The following is a 23,730-nucleotide window of genomic DNA, read 5'->3' on the forward strand; positions in this document are numbered from 1 at the left end:
GGGAGTTTGAGAGTGCTTGAATTCGCTGGACTGAAGTGAAAATGTTCGTTGATAGTGTAAACGTTCGTTGCTCTCTTTTTGTACAATGAAAGTGTTATAGGCTAATTAGTAACTTACTATGTTTTTATTAACTTCACATTAAATACAAAGTCAGTCGTATTAAATATATTTAATGGCATGGTACTTAAGTAAAAATACGAATTTTTATGCAAAGTTAATAGATTAATACTACTTTACTAGAGAACTAACATAATCTATAAAGGTGCAAAATGCATTTACTTGCACATATTAAAAATGATGCCTCTGACACTACAATACAAAATTATTTGTCAAATAAATGAAACATGATGAAACATTCATTTTAGTTGAAATTGTTATAGATAATATCTAGATTGCAGCGATACATGACATGGTGAAAAATGACTGAATGAATAATAGGCTACTTAAAGTAGTTTAAGATGAATTTTAAAATTGTGCCCCCTAAAAGCACAAGTGGCCCCTGTCTGGCCCCCCCAGTTACTGTGGTCTAGAACCGCCCCTGCTTGTCCTCTGTTTCTCGCTGTGCGCCGCTGCGGTGTGCGGGTTGAAGAACGCGCTGAAAGACGGGGAGGAGCCGAAGTCTGCCGCCGTTTTCAGATGAAATTTAAAGGGGACTGAGGCGATCACAAATTCGTGCACAGTTTATGGAGCTAATGCAAATTTTTTAGGAAGGCTGAGTAGAAATTTAGGGGGGGGCTAAAGCCCTCCTAAAAATGGCCTAGTGATGCCCATGCCTATTACAGCATAAGGTCCATTCAGTATTATTCAGCAGCTTTGCTCAGGAGCTAATTACCCTCCATCCCCAGCTCCTCCTTTCGTCCACAGTCAGGACTTGCCCTTTTGATATCCTTATCGACTAAGACCCCTTTATCTTGAATTACATTGTTACATTAAATTGTCATTAATCATATCTGCTACATTTGGTTCTGTTCTGTTTACCCTAAGGGTGTTATCACTGCCTTCCCTGCTCTTATCCATGCTAGGCTGTGTGGATGGGCAGGGAGTTTTTGCCTGAACAAAACCATACCACCAATCCAAACTGTATGCTAATTGTCAATCATCTTTGACAATAGTGGTCCTGACAGAACTACTGTTCTACCAGTGATTGCATACTAAGATGAATTTGCCTGTTCATAGTTCAGAGGCAGAATGTATACTTTGCTGCCTACAATATCCTGTGTTCATTAAATAGAGGTACCTTTATGGTACCTTTTGAGGAACTGTGTACACAAAATGCTCACCTTAGATTTCAGACATCCTAGAACTCACCCTTTCCATTCACCACCTCAGCCTGCAGGGGAAAAGTTTGTGGCGCCCTCCAGTGGTATATTATGAACAGGGTCATGTAAGGCCATATTGTGCACAAAAAAAAAAACGTGCACATTTATATTCAGCATTTAACGTTACAATGCATACTTTTTCTCAATGCAGGTCTTCATTTGATACAGTGTGCATTCTGGAACTTATTTAAACAATGGATTGGCAAAACATGTATGTTTACAACAGCTTTCAAATCACCATGACAAAACAGACCAGTCCTTCCTCTACAGAACAATTGTGTGGGTACGTGAAACCACAAAGGACTACTGTAATAGAGGAACACTTTAGTTCCTCTCATTGACATTGAGATAAACTTGTGCATGACAATATCTTCCAGCTATTTCTATATTAAAGGGACAGTTCACCTTCTGTCATCATCTACTCACCCTCATTTCGGTCCAAACCTGTATGACTCCTTTTCTGCTGCTGATTGAAAAAATTATATTTTAGTCTAATTTCCCTGGTCTAAATTCACTATCATTGTACAGAAAAAAGCAGCTTGGACATTGTGCTAAATATCTACTTTTGTGATTCACGCAAGGTTTGGAACAACATACTGTAAGGTTAAGTAAATTACTTTTCAATTTGATGTCATCTGTCACTTTAAAGAGCACATAGGCGATATCATCAAGAGATTTTGCAATCAAGTTAAATTTGCATGAGTCATAACATAATCCCAAAATAATGAAGTTCACATAAACTCTTGTCCCCAGTGACATGGAAAAGGGTATAAGCTAATTTATTCATATCAAGCATATGGCTCCCTGTTTCTGTTACTTCTCATTCACACTTGTTCTTATTTTATAGATATGCCTACATTTAGAGTCAGAATATATTAGATTAGGTTCCTCAGGATAAGGTGGTCTCCTGCCTTTAGTGCTGTGAGATCGAGTGGCATTTATCTAGTGTCCTTCACACTGCATTAATTGCTGTGTCTGCATTCGTCCTTAGAGAACAGCGCTCTCTATTGCTCTTCCTGTCTCATGCACCATCCCCCTTGCACCCCCACCAAACTCACACGTGCACAGCTCCTAGCTACCACATGGAAAAAAAGCACGGGGAAACCAGGTGGGATAAGCAGGTCTACCTTATGGTGACGGCACACACACACTTTTGCATGTAGATTGCCATGCTATTTTTGGAGCCAGTCAACCTGTGACTTCAGCATATTAACATGAAAGAATACTTTACATACAGCAAGATATATTTCAAATATGCTGAGAAAGATACAGCAAGATATATTTCAAATATGCTGAGAAGGAATTGTAGGCCTATTTCTGTATCTCTAATGCGTCAATGTGGAAACAAATACAGAGGGAGACAGAGAAGAGAATGGAACAGAGAGAGTGTCAAATGTCACTGAGATTAATTGGAACTGCCACTGCAGCAATTTAAGGCTTGACCTTGAAAGCAGAGATGGTGGGTTGGTCACGTTACCAAGGCAACAAAAAGCTGAAATGGAGATCATTTAATTTTGACCTATTTTTTTTACCAATTTTTGACCAATTTGACCTCTCATGGAAAATAGACAGTAGAGGACAACAGTGACCAACCACTTCTTAAACTGCCTAGGGCTCAGTTACAGGTCGAATACATAAAATTTCAAAGCACTACGATTATTACAAGTAGTCAAAATACTAAAGCATGTGTGAACCCTGCATTACCTGAGAGATTTTACTATGACCAGTTACTTCTCCAAAAGCTAAACTGACTTCAGTCAATGAGATTTCAGGTCAGATCAGTATTCCTGCAATTGTATATTTTCCATTTATTTTCTCTACTGGCATTACAAAAATTTCTCAGCAAGATTTTAGAAAAGAGTTTTAATTATTTTTATACATTTCTATTTTTTTTATTTAATTTATCAAGCTAAAGTTTAGGCTTAACATTAGGCTAATATGTTAAGCTAAATTAGGCCAACTAACTAATTTTAAGCATTATGAATAACAAGTAAATCATAAATGACCTTACAATATAAAGCTATTACAATAAGTCATTGATTATTAGTATTATTCAAATATTGTTTGAGAGTGTAGGAACTCCATGATATAATTGAGAATGCATTGTGGGAGTGGAAGGTCACTCAGGCAATTCCTGTTTCACTGACTAATGGTAGTGTAGTTCTTCAACTGGAATTCAGGTAATAAATTATATTTTTTTAAATGAAAATGACATCACAATGACAATGGGATTTTAACTTTTGGACACCTGCCAATGCGCTCTATTAAAGCAAGCATGTTGCGCGCACACACATTAGATCAAAAACCACATGTCCTTAACACTAAACATGACTTTTATGATCGCATTATACTTTACTGTCTGCCTCAAATTAGCTACAAATTGCCGTTTTCACTGCAAATAGTACATATAGTACCGTTTAAAGTTCATACAAGTTAAAGGCAAGCAAGGGTTAAAAGCTATTTTAAATTGCTTAAAAACAGAATTTTAAAGTGTAGAATATTAAATAAAATAATTAGTAAATAGCCATGGCATGTCCTATAATAAAACAGTCAGTGCTATTTAAATAAACTTTGTGTGTGTGGTTACGTGTCTGTGTGTACCCCTCAAATCTTGTGCATAACTACATATAGTAAATAATAATAAACTTTACAGTTACATTTACAATTATTTGTTCAATGTGAAACATTCTAACAGCATGGAAGTAAGAGTGAGACTTTCACAAGACTTGTTCTCTCTCTTAATGTTTACTTTATTATTTGCACTCACAACTGCCAACTATTTCAGTACAGAGGAGTCATTCAAGTCAGGTGAACGGGTACGAAGTCCGAAACACATAAACCCACTCTTTTCTCATAGCACGAGTCCTTCATTCTCTGTATCCAGTTCTTAGCTAAAAATAAATAAATAATAAAAATGTACTATCACAACTCATTTCAACACCCAAGATAATACAATCTTAAATCAGCAGATCTATTAGCATACAGAACCACATCGTTGTATATCTATAGCATTAAACAGTCTTTGTTAAATAACTTGAGTATATGTAACAATGTTTGTATTCCAGCAGTCTTCTATTAAAGTTATAATGCAAAAAGCACTAAAAGCTGTCTACGTTTTCTATGTAAATGAATGTGATTCTTTTATGAGCTGTTTGGACTCATTTTGACGGCACCCATTTACTGCAGAGGAGCAAGTGATGTAATGCTAAATGCCAAATCTGTTCCATTGAAGAAACAAACTCATCTATCTTGGATGACCTGAGGGTGAGTACATTTTCAGCAATTTGTCAATTTTGGATGAACTGCTCATTTAATTAAGAATAATATATGCTTCAGCAGTATTGTTCATTGTAAGCTCATTTTGACTAATGTAGTTAATAAATGAAACCTTCTTGTAAACTGCTACCCATAAAATCTTATAAAATGACTCATATGTGTTGCTATGCATGCAGAAAGCACAAGAACACAGAATTCCTATTCTATGCTGTTCACATCTGACAAGTGTGGGCTGCAGAGGTGAAGTGTGACGTCTCAGTTTTGAGACAGACGGATGATTCAATGCCTTGCCTGCTTAATTTAGAGTCAGCATCTAGGATACACTGAAAACAGGTTTAAAGGGGATTAACGGGTCCAATTTAGCACAAGGGAACAAAGAAGTGCATGTGGTTGTCATACACCCTTGATTCCCGATTTAGCAGTGGAGAGAGTCTGGAAGTGTACACTGCTTAATGACCCTAAAGTTTTTATTAAAGCCCAGCGTAGGATGATGCAGCTGCACTGCAGACTCAAAATACAAAGATGTGAGATCACAAAAATGACTTTTGTCCTATGAATCCATGTTATTTTAACTTTCATTTAATAAATGCGTACATTGACATTAGTATTAACATTCTATCATTGTGTGTCTGCTCTGTCCATATAAAGGGCAAAGTCTATTTGTTCCTGTTTGTGACAAGGTAATGACCTTTGCCCACTACATGTGTTAATCTGATCTCAGTATCTAATGCAAAAAATGCAACAGCAATTTAGCCTATACAGTGCAATAGAATGTTAGTTTTATCAAATGACTGTTAGTTTTATGTTGGATTTTAAGGGGGTCATATCATGAGGAATCAAATTATGCCTTAATCCTTTGAAAAAAAAAAAAAAAACTTAATATAACAGAAAAACATTGTGAGAAAAGTCCTTAACCATATCCATAACATAACATTTCAGTTTGATCTTAGTCATTTTTGTGGCACATTTTAGCACAGATTATTTTATTGTGATACAAAACATCATGCATCATATTCTATATTAGATACAGCAACAGCAAACACAGCCTGTGAGTGAGTGAAGCCAAAGAAAGTTTCTTAAAGGCACAATAGCAAAATATACACACTCTAAAAAATGCTGGGTTAAATACAACCCAGTGCTGGGTAAAATAGGGACAAACCCAGCAATTGGGTTGTTTTGACCCAGCGGTTGGGTTACTACCCAGAAGGTTGGGTTAAACATTTAACCCAACCGCTGGGTCAAAACAGCCCAATTGCTGGGTTTGTCCCTATTTTACCCAGCACTGGGTTGTATTTAACCCAGCATTTTTTAGAGTGTACAGTTAATTCTATGGATTCGAATTTTTTTTTTAGTTCTTGGAAAAACTATTTTTTCAATAGTTGTTTCAACAGTGTTTCAATAGTGACTGTTTTGGCACACAAAATAAAACATTATACAATCTAGGCAACACCTATAACAATGTAGGCACGCCTCCAGTAACTTTTTTATTCTTATTCTTATGATATGACCCCCTTAAAACTGAGTAATCTATAGAAATATTAACTATGGATCAGACAACACACACTACAATATACAATCAAGAACATGTGAATTACAATCAATATTATATCACAATTTTACATAATAAAATGTGAAATGATTATGAAGTTCTTAAAAACAAATCTCTATTTTACACAGACAGAGCATATTTGTTTGATCTATATAACATGACTGATGTGTGCAAAATGCAGATTCATTGCTTTTTACAGTAACACAACAAAACTTCACCGCTCCACTCGTCAGAATAAGTGGCACTTCAAGACTGCTGCTCTTCCTCTTCTTTCTGCTTGAGTTGTTGGTTGTACCTACACACACAAATACAAGGTGCGTCAAAACTTTTAAATGCATAATTGTTTAGCAAAAGCACTGCAGGTGCTAAAGGAACACAATAGGTTGCTGGGAATATATATGCCATAGTAAATTCAACGAAGAACAAAACGCTCCACTCTGCTGCCTCTTTCTCTTTTAACTGTTATGCTAAACTCTCCATTTCCTCCAATTCACCTTCCACTGGACTTACTAGATGTGGATATACTGTATAGGAGCCACTTACCCTTTCCCATAAAACTCATGTAACAATTACAGGGCACCTTCTCAATCTCCACCAACTGAATTTATGCTTGGGGCCATAATATATATTTCTGTCAGGACCACTATCGTCAAAGATGATTGACAATTAGCATACAGTTTGGATTGGCGGTATGGTTCTGTTCTGGGCAAGAACTCCCTGCGCATCCATGCAGCCTAGCATGGATGAGAGCAGGGAGAGCAGTGATAACCCCCCCAGGGTAAACAGAACAAAACCAACATAAATGTATTGCAGATATCGTTAAAGTTCAATAATTGTATGTACACATTTTAGAATTAGTCTGATTCAAAGGATAATCAGAAGGCTGAATCCTGACTGACAGAGGAGGAGCTGGGGATGGAGGAGGGTAATTAGCTATTGAGCAATGCGAAAACTGCTGATAACACGGAGGGTCCTTATATATGAATGCTTAGCTGTCATATTCCCATAGGTAGATGGGGATCAGCTGAGAGTCAGCTGATGCGAGCTTGACTAACGTGACCTGCCAGAACTAACGCTACGCTTGATATGTATCACTCCTTTGTAAAAGCCATAACCAATATCTCATCTTTTTATGTATATAAACAGAATATGTTTCAATACCAATTGATTTCATATACCATCATTTACCATAAATACCTATGCCAGGCATAAGCAACACTGACCCTCAAATCCACTGTCCTGCAGAGTTCAGTTCCATCCCTATTCAAACACAACTGAAAAAATAAAACCAAAGTCTTCAGGATCTACATTACAATTATAGGCAGGTGTGTTTGACTAGGGATAGAGCTAAATTCTGAAGAACAGTGGATCTCAAGGGCCAGAGTTCCCATTGCTGGACTATGCTGTAATATCTTATGTAAGTTGAACTGCAGTGTTTTTGTAATATGTGGGCGTAGTAGAATTTAAAAATTGAAGGAATCAGTGATCAATTTACAAATTTAAAAACAAAAATAAATAAAAATCAATCTACAAATTAACAAACCATTTCAAATATTTAGTTTAAATTTGAATGAATTTGTAAATATTTAAATAAATAAATATTTAATGCAACTGCAAAATGTATAATTCATAACATGGAATCAACCAATAAACAATGACTGAACTGAAACACACCCTTTTGATACACAATGTCTGCCAACAAAAGTAAATGTTGGTAGTAAATATGCTGTAGGCCTAAGGCAAGCGTGATAAAAGGGTTTTTGTAGTCTCAAAACAATACGTAACAAGACATTATTTGAGGTTGAAAAAAACCTGTCAGCATTGGTAAATAATAATTAAAATTACTTTATAAAAATAATAAAAATTAAAGAGATGTATAACTGTGGTAGCTTTTTTGATCCGCCCCAAATGAGATCATTCTAGATTTTCTGCCAGTTAAATACCTCTGATTCCAAAATAAATGTATGTTTTAAATGTATTTAGGACTATATGGTCTGATTAACAGCTTAATCGTGTTTTTTAGTATCTTGTTGAACTCTACACCATTGAACTCAAAGTCATTTCAACTTAACCCTACTTCACTAAGCTCGTCACCTCTGTGTACTGACTGATGGTAGTAAACAAAGCTGACCTTAGAACAGAACTCGTAATGACTAACCTCCATATTCTCATGAGCTGGATGCTGCCACACATGCCCAGAAAGAAGTTCACAGCAAACAGAGCCCAGTTCTTAGGGATGATCACCAAGCAGTACCTTGACCAAATTAATCCTGGAAAGAAATCAGAGAGATTTGCAACTAACTAATGCTATGTTGAAATAAAAACCTCATTGCAGAATCAACTATATTTGTGAGCAAAGCGGGTTAAGGCCTTAGTCTTAGTAAGTTGGCACTTATATAGGTCAAAACTTAGGCCAAGATCATGTGTGAATTGCTGAATCTAGTATGAGAAATTTTTTGAACAGTTATGCTAAGAGATTATGCTAAGAACAGTTATGCTAAGACAGACTACCAGTCTCAGAAATGCTCTCATTCAGAGTCAGATCGAGAGAGAATATTTTCTTTACTGTCACATAGGATACACTGCTCAGATATTTCGTTTCCTGGGTTAATTTCAGCTTCTATTTTCAGCCACACTAATCTCAGGTTACGATGAGGCTTTAGATGAGATATTCTCATCTACAGGACACTGACAACAGCTACTGATGTAGATAAATCTTTATAAACCCCATCAAGCATCTCTCTGTCGCACATTAAAACAAGTACCTGTGGCTGTAATGACACAGGACTGAGAAAGACTGAGCTTTTCTGGTGGCCGGGTCATATCAGAGAATCCAGCCACAACTAAACCCTGCAAGAGGAAAGAAAGAGCAAACAAGAGTGAGCTTGCTCGAAGGCCTTGATCAGCAGGTAAATCCATGATATGATTGCATTCACCGCAGCATTACATCATTTCAAACTGCAAAATATGTACTGCCAATTTGCAGAATGCTATGTTGGTTTTGCTTAAAGGGATAGTTCATTCAAAAATCATTACCACCACCATGCCTTTTCAAACCTGTATGAGTTTCTGTCTTCCACAGAACACAAAAGGAGAAGCTTAGCAGAATGTTTGAGTTGCACTCTTCCATATAATAAAATTATGTGGAGACCAGGGTCTGTCAAGCTCAAAGGACAAAAAAGGCATCATAAAAGTAGTTAATTTGACTTCAACACCATATTCCAAATTTTCTGAAGCCATATGATTGCTTTTTTGTGAGAAACAGAGTGACATTTAAGTTGCTAATCACTAAACGCTTTCAAAATCTAAGCTAGGTATGGTCAGTTACCTATGCAAGAACTATGCCAGGTATAGTCCTTGTATAGAAAAAGCAGTAACATTCTGCTACTTTTATTTTTCACACAAGAAAGAGTGGGTTTTTAAATGCATGGGGGCGAGTAAATGATGAGCTATTCCTAACTGTATCTAGTAATTTTCACTACATTCTCTATAATCAAGTCAAACACAAACATCCAAGGTCAAGACATTCTTCAATCTAGCCTTAGAACTGCTACGGTGTCAAAACAGAAGAGAGTAAAATGTGATGATGTATTTTATATTTGACCATTTCAACTGTGTGAAAACAAACAAAACTCATCTTACCCATTTAAAAACAGGTGCCCAGAAGAAAACCGTCTTTGGCCCTGAGGAGAAAAAAAAAGATTCTGAGAGAAATTATAGCAAGTGCTATAGTGTAAATAATGCATTTCATGTCTACTGCATTTAATTGTGCCTCAAGTGTCCAAATTATTTTTGGGGACCACAGTATGGCTGAGAAAAATAATATGGATCACATTGTGGAGATAATCTAGAAAATATAATTCAGATGCAACATATACTGTAGGCCTAATTATGTAAGTTAAACGCTTCAAAATAGCATCACATATTGCAATATTTGACAATGACTGACTGCTAGTGTATTTCTTCTTCTGACAGGAGCAGAGTAACTTAATGTCTTTACCAGCAGGATGATTGTAGAGAGGTCTTAATTTAGGCGGCAGCATTAACTCGATCCTGTCCAGGGTTCGGTGATATGTCGCTCTCAAACCACCGGAATAAAAACGACATGATTGCAGTCGTGAATATAGTCTGCCGCTGCTCATGTTCATTCACTGCAGTGACAAAAACACGCGGTCGATAGGAAGTTATTCGGCGCGCAGCTTCTCTCTCTCCACCCTCCGAGACGACCTACCACAATGTCATCATCACCGAAAACACGTCTTGGTTGCCAGAGAGCTTACGGAAACACAAACGATGAGATATACGTGAGACTGATCTTGAGAAATATTGTGAGAAGCGAATGAATTAATAAATTACCAATCCCTCAGCCTACATTTATTCTAAAATGGGCTCATTGGATCTCTTCAAGGAAAATGTGGTCATACGATCTATTAATAGTTAACAGTCTGGTGTAATATTAAAGCGCCTGCACTGGTGCTCATGATCATAAAGTAGGCTATTAACGGCTTCCGTCCAGCAGATGTCACTATCGGCCCAATCGACGCCTGCAGACAATGCCGCTTTGACTTGTGAAAACGAACTGGGTGAAGATAGAATACATTTGGAGAAACGGCTTTTCTTTTGTTAAAGTCTTTAAATAATTCATGAAGAAATGGCATGCAGTCTCTCTCTCTCTTTTAAATGAGCTATATTTAGCAATATTGTTACTACTTTAGTTGACCATATTAGTTGATTGCTAATACAATTTTGGCCCATTTGAATCAAATTTTAAAAATGATATTAATAAAATAAAATGACCACCTTACGTCTTTGTTTCATATTGTTTTCCGATTGTTTTCATAGATGCCGAAAGGTAATGACTGAAAAGTAGTTTGACCAATAGCGTGCAAGCATTGTACATAATCGACCAATCGTGGCGTGCGAGAGGGTGGGACCTACAGAGAACGGTCAAATCGCAGTGTTGCCAATTTAGCAATTTTGTTGCTAGATTTAGCAACTTTTCAGACTACCCTAGCAACTTGCTTTCCAAAAAGCACCTAGCACCAAATTTGGCTATTTTTAAAATGTATTTGGCAAATTTGAGCAACTTTTGAAAAGTGACTCAAATGATTAAAAAAGGCATGCATTTTTCCTCTTAACCACACACAAAAAAAGAAATGATTGAACAGCTAGCCTAGCCAGCCAAGCAGTACATCAGCTGTGGAGAGAGCTGCCCAGCAGTACACACATCACATCATGTGAATCAAGTTGCTAGTTGCACTTGTTCAGTCATAACTGTTCATTTATGATACACCGTAGTTGTTATTTTGTGCCTAAAATGGTTAATCAGTTAGGTACACTGTTGATCTTATCTCAAAAATCAATCTATCTCATCTAAATGGAATGTGTAATTTAAAATACAGGTAAAATGCTAGTGAAAAATTCATACAGAAAATTCCTTCATATGTTAACACATATACTGTGCCCTATTTTTATGGACTTTCCTTAAGAGTGTAGCATTTAACTTACTACCAATACACTGCTTAAAACTGTAATTGTTAATAAAGTGTAGTGTTACTAGTTATTTAGAAAATACATAAAATGTCATTTTAAAAAAATGTAACTTTTAAATAATTAAATGTAATAAAAACGAGTTTTAGCAATCAGTGGCGCTCGCTGTGTGTTCACATGTCTGCTATATTTACACAAGATAAAGTGAAACTCATTTACTCTATAAGGTTACTAACCAAAACCATAATGTAACTGTATTTCATACCCAAATATAGCATGGGGGTGGGTCACATCTTTACCCAGCTTAGTGAATAACAGAGCCCTAATTTTGTCCTGTGCTCACAGAGTATGGGTAAATTAAACAATGATAAGATGATATTTTGGATATTGCCTTATAAAAAACAAACCGATAACCTTCTGTGACTGAAAAATTAACAATCCACACATTTATGAATTGCATGTGATATGTGGTTGGTTGTTGTTTGGGTGTAATACATTGGTATTTTCTGTCTCATTCCTTGAGAGAAGTTCCCTTTTGATACCAGGAAATAAACATGTCACTGCAGTAACAGTAACTTGTTATGTAATGATTTCTGTTTGGGGAAAACAAGCCACAGTTGAATGGTAATCATTCCTGAATCTTGATCGTAACATCTTAACTTTAACCCTTAAAGTGAATAAAAAAATAAGAATGAGGAAGAAATTGGTATCTGGGAAGTTTTACAAAAATTTAATAGAACAATTAGGATTCTCCAAAATTCAAAAATGAGTAGGAAAAAAAAAAAGTGAGAATATGGCAAGTTTAATCTACGGCACAATTAAATGTATAAATAATGTCTGATGTCATGAGATCAAAAACAAAGAATTTTATGACATAATTTGCACAAACTAACAAAAACATATTTCAGTGATAAGATCTTATATTTAATTAAAATATCTGAAAATTTCACATCTGTAAATTTCACATCTGCCTTGAAACGGAAATGTTGTTTCACCATTCACCAAATACATACATACATAGGCTACATACATACATAAGACATTTTTAAATACTGCTAGATTGTAACACTTTCCATTGTACTTCTACTGGACACACAAAATTGGACACACTATTTTTTAGAATTGTTAATAAAAAAAATTTGCACTAACAATTAAAAAAATATTGTGTCCAATTTTGCATGCACAAAATTCAAAATGAATCCAAATTTAAAAGAAATTTGTTTTCTATTAGTGTTGCAAGCCGGATACAACAGCACTCTTTGTACTTGACAATAATTTGTAATAGACATTTTTGGAATATTTCTAAACCATTTTGATTTCCCAGGTTTTCCCTGGGAATGTTGGTACACTTAGAATGTTATAGTCTCAATTAATCAGTATTCGTTATCAGTTTCATTACGGTTAAATCAATACGCATTATGAGCATCAAAAGTTTGAACAGAAAAATAAAGCTATATATCCAAAAACAATATTTTTCAGAGCATGCCGATTTACTCATAAACAAGGCGGCTTTTATTTTGACAGGCCTAAACCTAGAGTCTGATTTGCTTATCATGTGCTCTCTTGTCATGTGTTCTTGTGAAACGCATGATGAATGCGTTTGTCTTCTGCATTATTCTGATCTTCTTCATAAGAAAACACAATGACAGTATGGCGTCGGTCTTCCTGCTTGTATTTCACAGGAATAGTCACCGCCTTTTCACCGGATTTATAGTGAAGCCTCAGGAAGCACGTCAGTCAAGACTTAAAAGGTTTCATTTACATTTTGAACAGATGACTCGGTCGCTTTTACGCAATAGTGACAGTGTACGCTGTAATATGTTGATTGTCTGATATAGAGGGTTGCCATCAAGCCATGACATGACATGCTTACAACCTAAACGACAAACCCTGTGCCTCACTGTTAAAGGTAGGTTAAATACTTGCTGCAACTATGAAAGTCACAAAGCTTTTCTCTTAGGTTTTGAGTCAAAAACACAATGATCAGCTAACAAGGGCAGATTTGAACTAAAACACTGAACTGTGTTTTCAGGACTAGGGCATCTCAGTTTGAAATTGTATACAATCTCCTTTTACCAAAACAGTAGTTTTATATATGTTATATTTTAAAACTATATTTTAAAATTGATTTATGAATTAGTGTTTCATTGATGTTTTTCAGTTTTGAAATGGCTGAAAAGCAATTAATGGCAGGTTCCCAGTGTAACAACTTACCCCATATAGTTTGACAATATTCCATACTATTGGGAACACAGGGTTGATGTGAGTTAAATGAACTATAGGGCAATAAATATTTAATAGCTGTTTTTAGTCAAGACTTTAAGTGAAAAAGTAAACCTACCCTGAGAAATATTATCTGGACTAAAAAGTGACAACTAGCTCCAGTCTCCCCTAATTCGTCAGTAAAGTGTACAATATATGTTGTCCAAGTAAAAAACAAACACAAAAAGCAATCTCATCCAAGATAATGCAGATATGCCCAAACTGGTAAGGGATGGTGTGAATCAGAAGATACTCCCACATCTCAATGCAGGACCAAAAAATGTGTTCAAAATGCAACTGGAACTTTCACACAGTTTCATAAAAATGAAAGGAGTGCATGCAGCCAGTTGTCCACTTTTTTGTGTGTGGAATTAAAAGATTGTACACAATTATGACATAAGACCTTATGTTGCTGGTATTTTTGCAGGTATATCAGAAATAACAGCATCAGTGAATCCTGCACCTAGTTCTGATCCAGATGTTGTAGTCTCATGTTCAGCCACTGGTAAACCGGCTCCAACTATCTTCTGGAAATCTGCAGAGAAAGAGTTGAACAACTTTAGGTCAAGTAATTTCACAACTCTCAACAAAGACAGTTCAACCACCATTACGAGCAACCTCACGCTTCCACTGTCACAATTTCATGGGAAGTACGTGGAATGTGTTGCTCAGAGTGACGGCATAGAGAAGAGCGTCCAAATCTTTGTGCCTGATGAAGATAAAGGTAACTTGATTTGACTTCTGAAACACAAGTTATTTGAGTGGTAGTGACTTAGTAGATTTAAAACTACATAGACTATGTGGCATTATTGTTAATTTCACAATTAAGCCAAAAAATTATGTATGCATATTTTTAAATAAAAAATGATCAATATTTACACACAAACCAAAACCTTTTTTTGTTTCACAGAGAATAAAGTCACAATAAGAAATTATATCATTCCGATGCTGGTCTTGATTATCATCAGTATTGTCATTATCGTCACCTATCTTCACACCAAGTTAAATGGTAAGCAGAAAAATATTACACTCTAGGTATCAGCACCATATTTATTGTCATGTAAAAAACAGCATTATTTTGTATATTCATTATTTATTTATTCTTTTTTTTTTCAGATAAAGAAGATCAAAAATCTGCTTGTTTGGCTTGAACTACTGTGCAACTGTTACTTTATTCAGAATTTATCAATCTTTCTGATGCTACTTTTGTCATCTGCTAAAAAAAAGTCATTTCATGTTTACATTTGTGAATAAGCTAATTTTTAGATAATAGTATAAATAATATCTGGTTACCTGAGATAGTCTGCATTTCTCCACAGTTTTTACATCCCGCGTCTGCACTTTAAGTTCTTTCAACCTGACATTCGGTGTTATTTATTGTTGTGAGATTTGTCTATAGGATTTTAAATAAATCTGTTACAGCTGTCTGTCTTAGAGTAATATGCTCAATTTAATTTTAAGCAGTAAATCATTTTGTATTTATTATGTTCATGCTACCAATTCAGAAATTGTATATCGAATAGAATAGATTTGTTTGTTTTTTGTGCATTTGTTTTGTGTGTGTATATATATATATATATATATACAAAACCTTTTGTAAATGTGCATTTAGTTTGGTTTTCAACAATTTCATATATATGTTGAATATGGTCTTCTTATCTATACTATGTATAGTCCATATAGGTGTCCATTTCTATTACTGAAACTCACTGAGCCAGACATGAAAATGTGCAAGCCACAAAACATTATAGCACTCAAACGTCTTTCCACTAATCTACAACAAACTGACATGCTGTTCAGCAAAGCTGCAGGTCACCTGTACATAATGCTCAAAGTTCTCTAATAAAATATTCTTGTTGGATCCAGAAGTACATTCCTGAATCATCAATCAATCACTGATGACTAACCCACCACAAAAAGCAATAGAATAATTCTTTCATCACTGTTAGAGAACACATTCCTTTGTATCTATTGCATATTGTCAACCCATTCTTCTATGCGTTGGACGTGCTCTAGCACTAAAAGTACACTATACAAATGAAAAGAACAGACCTTCTGATTAATACAGGAAATTTCTCATGTGACAGTGACAGTATGTTAGGTCATATCCAGTGACACTCATTCCAGTGAGTCACACTTAGGTATTGATTTAAATTCTACAAGGAAAGTACCTAAAGTAACCATTATCCCCCTGAAATGTAAAATGGAAAAAAATTACCAAATACATAGAGAGCTTATTTCTTCTTAATCCATACCTAATTTTGTGTAACAAATAATAAAATGTAAGTTGTCATTCACTAAAGGTCTTGCCTTATTCACATGAAAACCTGGCACATTAAAGGAATATTTCACCCAGAAATAAAACTTTGCTGAAAATGTACTCACCCTCAGGTTATCCAAGATGTAGATGAGTTTGTTTCTTCATCAGAACAGATTTGGATTAATTTAGCATTACATCGCTTGCTCACCAATGGATCCTCTGCAGTGAATGGGTGCCGTCAGAATGAGAGTTCAAACAGCCAATAAAAAATCACAATAATCCACAAGCATCCACATGACTCCAGTCCATCAATTAACATCTTGTGAAATGAAAAAGCTGCATGTCTGTAAGAAACAGGTTCATCATTAAGACATTTTTAACTTCAAAACTTCACTTCCAGCTAAAATATGAGTAGCTATGGCTTTACATAAAAGCTGCCTCATCTAAATTAGAGAAATGTATACAGGCCAAGCACTGTTTAAAAATGAAAACAGTTCTAAACAAATATGTCGGTGGATTTTAATGCAAGAGGACAACAGGACTTTTCCACTGGAGGAGGCATTATTATGGATAGCGGACTGCGACAGTTTAAAGTTAAAACACCTTAATGACAGACCTGTTTCACACAGCTTTTTTGCTTCACAAGATGTTAATTGATGGAGTCATCTGCATTACTTGTGGATCATTGTGACATTTTTATCAGCTGTTTGGACTCTCATTCTGATGGCACCCAGCAGTGGATCATTGGTGAGTAAGTGATATAATGCTCAATTTCTCCAAATCTGTTCCAGTGAAGAAACAAACTTTACATCTTGGATGGCCTGAGGGTGAGTACATTTCCAGCAAATTTTGACTTAAATTTTTGCTTTGACAATGCATACGAACTCATTTGTTTACTTTACTGGAAGTGCAGAACACCCAGCACTTCCTTCAGTGCTTGCATGTTTCACACGGCATTGGTCCACTGGATGCAAATTTAATAAACAAATTTGTCCATTAACAATTTGATTGAACAAGTCGTGGCAGTAGAAGAGAAGACACAATCATTACCAGACTTCGCCTTGGGCATTCAGCTCTTAATCATTCCCTGTATAGAATGAACAAACATGAGTCTGGGAATTGCAGTCTATGTGGATTAGCAGAAACTGAAGAGCAAGTAATATATTGCTCTGCTTATCAAAATGAAAGGATAATTCTGGTGGAAGAGTTAAAAGAAATGGGAATAGGCAATATTACATTTAAAAAAACTGCTGAATAATGGCTTGGAAAGTCATAGAGTATATAAAGTATTAATGAAATATTTAAGAAAGGTGCATCTGTTTAAGAGGATTTAGAAGCCGATTTATTATTAGTGGTCCTTTCCTTAATTGTTTTTTTTTTCTTTCTTCCTGTTCCATCAACGAACCACACTCCAGCTCAGTAGGTGGCGGGAATGCACCTTTTTGTTAAAGCCAGAAGAAGAAGAAGAAGAAGATTTGAACGAACGTATCTGCGTGGTGGAGCAGACACAGAACAGCATATGCTGTTTACGTTCAGTGGATGCTCTCCAAAATGGGGCTAGGGTGACGCGGAGGACATTAATTGTTGAATAAAGTCATTATTTCTATTTTCTTTGCATACAAAAAGTATTCTCGTAGCTTCGTAAAATTACAGTTGAACACCTGATGTCACATGGATTATTTTACTGATCTCCTTGCTACGTTTCTGGACCTTCATCGTGGTAATTACATTGCTGTGTATGGGAGGGTCAGAGAGCTCTCAGAATGCATCAAAAATATCTTAATTTGTGTTCCGAAGATGAATGGAGGTCTTACGGGTTTAGAACGACACGAGGGTGAGTAGCCTAATGACAGAATTTTCAGTTTTGGGTGAACTAACCCTTTAAGTACATATAAATGCTAATCAACTCAGTAAATATAGACAGCACACAAAAGTAGTAGTAGTTTTGTTCAAGTTCATTAGCCTTCTAGTATATTTAGATCCACTCCAACCTAAACGACAAACCTTGTGCCTCACTGTTAAAGGTAGGTTAAATACTTGCTGCAACTATGAAAGTCACAAAGCTTTTCTCTCAGATTTTGAGTCAAAAACACTAGGATCAGCTAACAATTTTAATCAAAACATTAAACTGTTTTCAGGACTAGGGCATGTCAGTTTGGGTCAGGCTGTCACTTAAAAATATTTTAATTCTATACAATTTCCTTTTGCCAAAACAGTGGTTTGATATTTATATACATTTTAAAACTGATTTAAAATTGATTTGTGAGTTATTTTGTGTTTCATAGTTGTTTTGATAGATATAATAGGCTATTTAATGGCAGGTTCCCATTGTGACAACTTAAACCCATATAGTTTGACAATATTCCATAATATTGGGAACACTAGGTTGATGTGAGTTAAATGAGCTGCATCTTTTTCCAGAGCAATAACAGTGAAAATGTTCAATAGATGTTTTTAGTCAAGATTTTAAAGTTTTGTACTTTCAAAAGCAAACCTACCCTGAGAAATATTCACTGGACTAAAAAGTGACAACTAACTCCAGTCTCCCCTAATTTGTCAGTACATGTTGTCTAAGTAAAATACAAGCAATCTCATCCAAGAGAATGCAGATATGCCCAAACTGGAAAGGGATGGTGTGAATCAGAAGATACTCCGAGGTCTGACTAATAATGGCATCTCAATGCAGGATCAAACAATGTGTTCAAGATGCATCTGAAACTTTCATTCAGTTTCCAGTTCCAGCAAAATGAAAAGAGTACATGCAGCCAATTATCCATCGTTTTTGTGTGTGGTATTAAAAAATTGTACATAATTAAGTCATGTTGCTTGTATTTTTGCAGGTATATCAGAAATAACAGCATCAGTGAATCCTGCACCTAGTTCTGATCCAGATGTTGTAGTCTCATGTTCAGCCACTGGTAAACCGGCTCCAACTATCTTCTGGAAATCTGCAGAGAAAGAGTTGAACAACTTTAGGTCAAGTAATTTCACAACTCTCAACAAAGACCGTTCAACCAACATTACGAGCAACCTCACGCTTCCACTGTCACAGTTTCATGGGAAGTACGTGGAATGTGTTGCTCAGAGTGACGGCATATTGAAGAGCGTCCAAATCTTTGTGCCTGATGAAAATAATAAAGGTAAGAGGTTCAGCATGGATATCGGTTAGAATAGAATAGCTATTCTACAGTAACTTTCTGCCTAATGCAGTCAGGTTGATTCAGTCATGCTACATATTTTTGATTTGAATAAAACCAGTTAATTTAGATGTTACAACCTGAAGCACATTTTTAGATTGCTTGACAAAACTGCAAAACCAATTAAGATACATTCATTATGATGACATTTTGACTGCAATACTTTTTCTCAATATTGAATACATTTTTTTTGTCTTACAGTGAACAACGGTCCAAGAAGTTACATTGTTACAATTTCAGTACTCATTATCATGACTGTTGTGGTTCTTGTCATTATTGCCATCTGTCTTCACACCAGACTAAAGAGTAAGCAGCAAAATCCATCTATACGACTAGATGAAATAGGCTAATACAAATGCAACATACTGTCATCTTTTAAGAATATATCTCAAAAGCGAACTAATGTAATACATAATTAAATTTTGCTTATCTTTTTTTCCCTCAAGGAGCTATTTTTGGGATAAAATCTACTTATGAGGAACCCCTTAATGCCCCAAACGAGGAATGTTAACTTTGCTGCTACCTCATAGTATGGATTTTTGCTCATGATCTTTACTAATATGAACTTTTGGGTTCTAAACTGTGTATTAATATTCCTTATAGGAATCATGAATTTCTTGTCTAGTATTTATTTAATTTATTTATTTGTTTACTCTGTAGTATTCCATTGCATTAGTACAGTTAAATACATAATATTATTACCACTATGACGGAGTATTTTGATCACAGAGAATTATTATACCATAGACAGTTGATATTTATTCTGTAACTTTTAGATTTTTAGGCTCATACTGTATATTTGCACTTTATGACTCATATGAATGTACTGGCATGCACTAAATAGTTTTTAATTGTGTCTACTTGTGGAGTTTAGTCTGTGACAGTAACTTATAAATTCATAAAATGCAGGCTCTCTACTAGTCTTGATATTTACCCACAATCCTTGATGTCACACATCATAGTGGTCCAGTAATGTGTTGAGCAATGACAGAGATTTAGGGAAGAAAAAGCATTATTACCCAATACAAACAGATAAGCTAAAGGCTGAAAAACCTAGTTTTCAGCAGTGTGAAACAAAATGAAAGTTATGGCATTGATGGACACAGAAGCTGCTTTGTGGTTTCCTGCATGAAACTAAAGGCTGCATAGAGAGACAACTGCTATTGTTAGTATTTGTACTATTGCTTGTTGTTGACTGTAGAAGTGTATCTTTCTGGCAAAAAGTACTGTAAAGTAAATCAAACATATTTGTGTTTCTGAAAATATTTCTGTATGATATATACCTACCTATGTATGTTACAGTATGTGTCTAACCAGTAATATGTGATTGCACTGAAATAAAAAATAAATACGAACTGTTGGATTCACTGAATGAATTACTTACTAACATTTCTATACTCTGTACTTCTACCAAATGTTTAAACCCAAAAAGGGGGAAAATGGGACAAACAGAACATTTATGCAGGGTACGTACTGTAAATGATATCAACAAATTAATGTGACACACATGACATGATTAAAAATATCATATGACACTGCAGATTTTGAAAGGAATAGAGGAAGCTATTCAAATTGTGAACAGAAAGGGACGCTCTGCCAGGTCCAGCTGAAAATTAATCAAGTTGAGGCATGATTCCTGTTAAACCTATTGTATAAACCTATACTGTAAATGCTTATGCTGCATTTAACCACCACCAGAGAAAATTTAGAGATTTTGTTCCCTCAAATGACCAACTCAAAGCTTTTAAATAGCACTTGGCTACATCTTTTTTTCAGCAGGCATGTGATCTGTGATTGTGTGTCTAAAATGATGCATCAGTGCTGCATCTGCAAAGTTCAAAGGAAGTCATCTTGATGTGGTAAAGCACCATACAAACCAGGTAGCCATATTCAAGTTAGCCGTTTCCTCTGACTGACTGCGCACAGAAACATGCAGATCTTTCACCTGACAACTGCGTTTCTTATAATGGTTGTTCTCTGCAGTCAGCCAACTTCTCTATCAGCAGGTAAGTCTCATTCATTTCTTAACTAAGAATATTTATATATTTTAAAATGTTACTGACAGCAGACTACTTACTGTATGTGGCTCTTTTTTTTTTGCATATATTATTAAATGGGATACATTTGTATTCAATGTTTTCAAAGCGTTTTGTCATTTAGATGTTGAGGTCATTTTTTATATTTTCAGTACTTTTTATGGGCTAATTCAAAATATTTCCCTTGTGCAGTGACTGTGATTTACTCGCGTGAACCAGTAACGAAGACTGAAGGTCTTTCATTGTCTCTCAAGTGCACAGTGCGGTATAAGATACAGGATTGCGACATTCAGACCAATTGGTGGCATTGGAACATCGATGAGCCTTTGCAAATCACGGATCCCAACAAATATCTGATCACAGTAAATGAAACAGAAATAGATGAGCACAGGCTAAGGAACATTTTCCTGACATTCAGTTCCTTGAAACTTCAAGACGGTGGCCGCTACCAATGTGATGCCAAATGTCTCGACAGTGGGACTGCAGCAAAAGGCCATCTCTTGGTTCTCAACGTCACAGGTTTGAGCTGAAAAAACATTTGGATTCTTAGTTTTTGTATATTACAATGCTCTTGTATGTGACACCTGTTAATGTGATCTTTTTTCTACAGTTGATCCATACAAAGATCTGAAGCTCTCAACATGGAGTGGCCAGTTAAATGCAGACGCAGCTGTGCTAGCATTCAGCGCCACATTATTATTATTATGGTGTTATTAAATTACATTGCGTTTTCAGTATGGAGCAACACAAGGCATCGACATATGAAATTCACTGTTGTTAATCTGCTAATGTGACCAACTGTAATTTTCTTTTATTCTAGACTTGGTCTTGGATTAAGTTCTTACAATGTGACAGCATATATGTACCTAAAAAGTTGTTATAGAGTTGGTTACCTGATGATTCTTTGTTTCTTAATCGTTGCCATAAATTGCATTTGAGTTTTATTAGACTTTTACTTTATTTTGTGAAAGGGATAATGCATTGCACAGCCTGTGTGATGATTGTGCTACATTAATTTTAACTGCAATGGAACATTTCATTGCAGTGGTCCTGACTTGTGGCTGAAACTGAAACCAAGCTCATCTTGCCAAACGGAAGATGAAGGTGTAAAAATGCTTTTACTGGCCAAATGTGGTGAACAAGACATGCAGTTATGAATGCAAAAACAAACTCATGAGAAGGCACAAGCAGTGTATTTTTTTTATTTTTATTTTTTTGCATTTGATAGTAGACGTGATACAATTCTCTTTGTAACAGTCAATAATTATTACTACCAGGGCCTTAGCTGGGGTTTGCGGGGCCCTGGTGCAGGTTTTATCATGTGGGCCCTGTTTGAAATTGTGTAAATAGCACAAATAAATAAATAGAACAAAAATACAAATTAAACAATGTTTAAGAATTTTTTTTTTTCCAGGTTTGTAGGTGGTACAGGAACCTAACAATCAAATGTAAAATAGCATTGCATAGTCTTTACTGTATAAATTAAATTTAGATTAATTCTTGTTAAAACTACAAAGTACTTTTGTAAAAAGCTGTGAGTGATTTTCTCCCATTTAATTTATTGGATTAACATTAATAAGGACACCGACAGCAGCTAAATTAGGCGCGGTCACTTTAAGAGACAATGCATCCAATATAATGATACACCTTCTATTTCTTTCTCAGCTGTTTACTTTCACTGAAGGCGTTACCGACCATTTTTTCGAAGATACTCGCAAAGACATGTATTGTGACATAATTGTGTATGCATTTGTTTGTTGGTTCAAGAGCAAGAAGATGCAAAACAACATTCTGTGCGCACAGAACACTGCTGAATGAAGCTTTTGGCATCTTTTTGTGTTTGAATGTTTAACCTGTGGAGGTGTATTTGTTCGTTCAGGCGCGGAGGAAGCGAAGGAGAGCTCGGTTCGGTGTTTGCGCACTTGAATGTTTAGATTGGCAAGGCTCAAAAACACATGCAATTGATAAGCTTTCGTGATGACGCGCAGCAGTGGCCCTTCAACTGTCCTGAGCGTCTTTAAGGCTGTCCAGTTAAAACATACAACATAAAACAAAATCTACAAGCATGCATATTTAGATGCAAACCAAGGGATTTGGAGGATTTGGATTGATCTGAAGAGAGAAATACTGCCATCTACTGGATATCAGATGTCTTATAGAAGTCACTGGAAAACATATAATATTTTTCTCCTTTCTTTGATGTATTCAACTCATGGACCCAGTAATTAAAAGTGTTCCTTTTGTGGCCATAATAAGCCTTATAAGGCTGTGTGAGCATTGCACTTCTGCCTGAGATGATAAGGATGATGGGTTGGAGGAGAATTTAACATCAATATTTTAT

At 35.6% G+C, this 23,730-nt stretch overlaps 3 protein-coding genes across 3 annotated transcripts; 2 read left to right on the plus strand and 1 right to left on the minus strand.

Moving 5' to 3' along the window:
• Nucleotides 1-6,066: 6,066 nt before the first annotated feature.
• Nucleotides 6,067-10,674, minus strand: LOC107692629 (mitochondrial pyruvate carrier 2-like). The gene is made up of 5 exons (XM_016491786.1): nucleotides 10,145-10,674; nucleotides 9,787-9,827; nucleotides 8,910-8,994; nucleotides 8,303-8,414; nucleotides 6,067-6,439 (listed from the first exon to the last, which is right to left on the minus strand). Exons 1-5 carry the CDS (start codon nucleotides 10,290-10,292, stop codon nucleotides 6,391-6,393), a joined length of 435 nt encoding a protein of 144 aa, XP_016347272.1. The 5' UTR covers nucleotides 10,293-10,674; the 3' UTR covers nucleotides 6,067-6,390.
• Nucleotides 10,675-13,224: 2,550 nt separating this feature from the next.
• On the plus strand, nucleotides 13,225-15,396 carry LOC107692683 (OX-2 membrane glycoprotein-like). The gene is made up of 5 exons (XM_016491848.1): nucleotides 13,225-13,366; nucleotides 13,475-13,543; nucleotides 14,324-14,618; nucleotides 14,802-14,905; nucleotides 15,013-15,396. The coding sequence occupies exons 1-5, from the start codon at nucleotides 13,225-13,227 to the stop codon at nucleotides 15,045-15,047; spliced, it is 645 nt and encodes a 214-aa protein (XP_016347334.1). The 3' UTR covers nucleotides 15,048-15,396.
• A 1,483-nt stretch (nucleotides 15,397-16,879) lies between these two features.
• On the plus strand, nucleotides 16,880-19,875 carry LOC107692684 (OX-2 membrane glycoprotein-like). The gene is made up of 5 exons (XM_016491849.1): nucleotides 16,880-16,907; nucleotides 18,127-18,180; nucleotides 18,997-19,296; nucleotides 19,555-19,659; nucleotides 19,800-19,875. Exons 1-5 carry the CDS (start codon nucleotides 16,880-16,882, stop codon nucleotides 19,862-19,864), a joined length of 552 nt encoding a protein of 183 aa, XP_016347335.1. The 3' UTR covers nucleotides 19,865-19,875.
• The last annotated feature ends 3,855 nt before the right edge of the window (nucleotides 19,876-23,730 follow it).

The sequence above is a fragment of the Sinocyclocheilus anshuiensis genome, unplaced genomic scaffold (genome assembly GCF_001515605.1).
Source record: "Sinocyclocheilus anshuiensis isolate Anshui unplaced genomic scaffold, SAMN03320099.WGS_v1.1 scaffold50, whole genome shotgun sequence".
NCBI classification, from domain to species: domain Eukaryota; kingdom Metazoa; phylum Chordata; class Actinopteri; order Cypriniformes; family Cyprinidae; genus Sinocyclocheilus; species Sinocyclocheilus anshuiensis.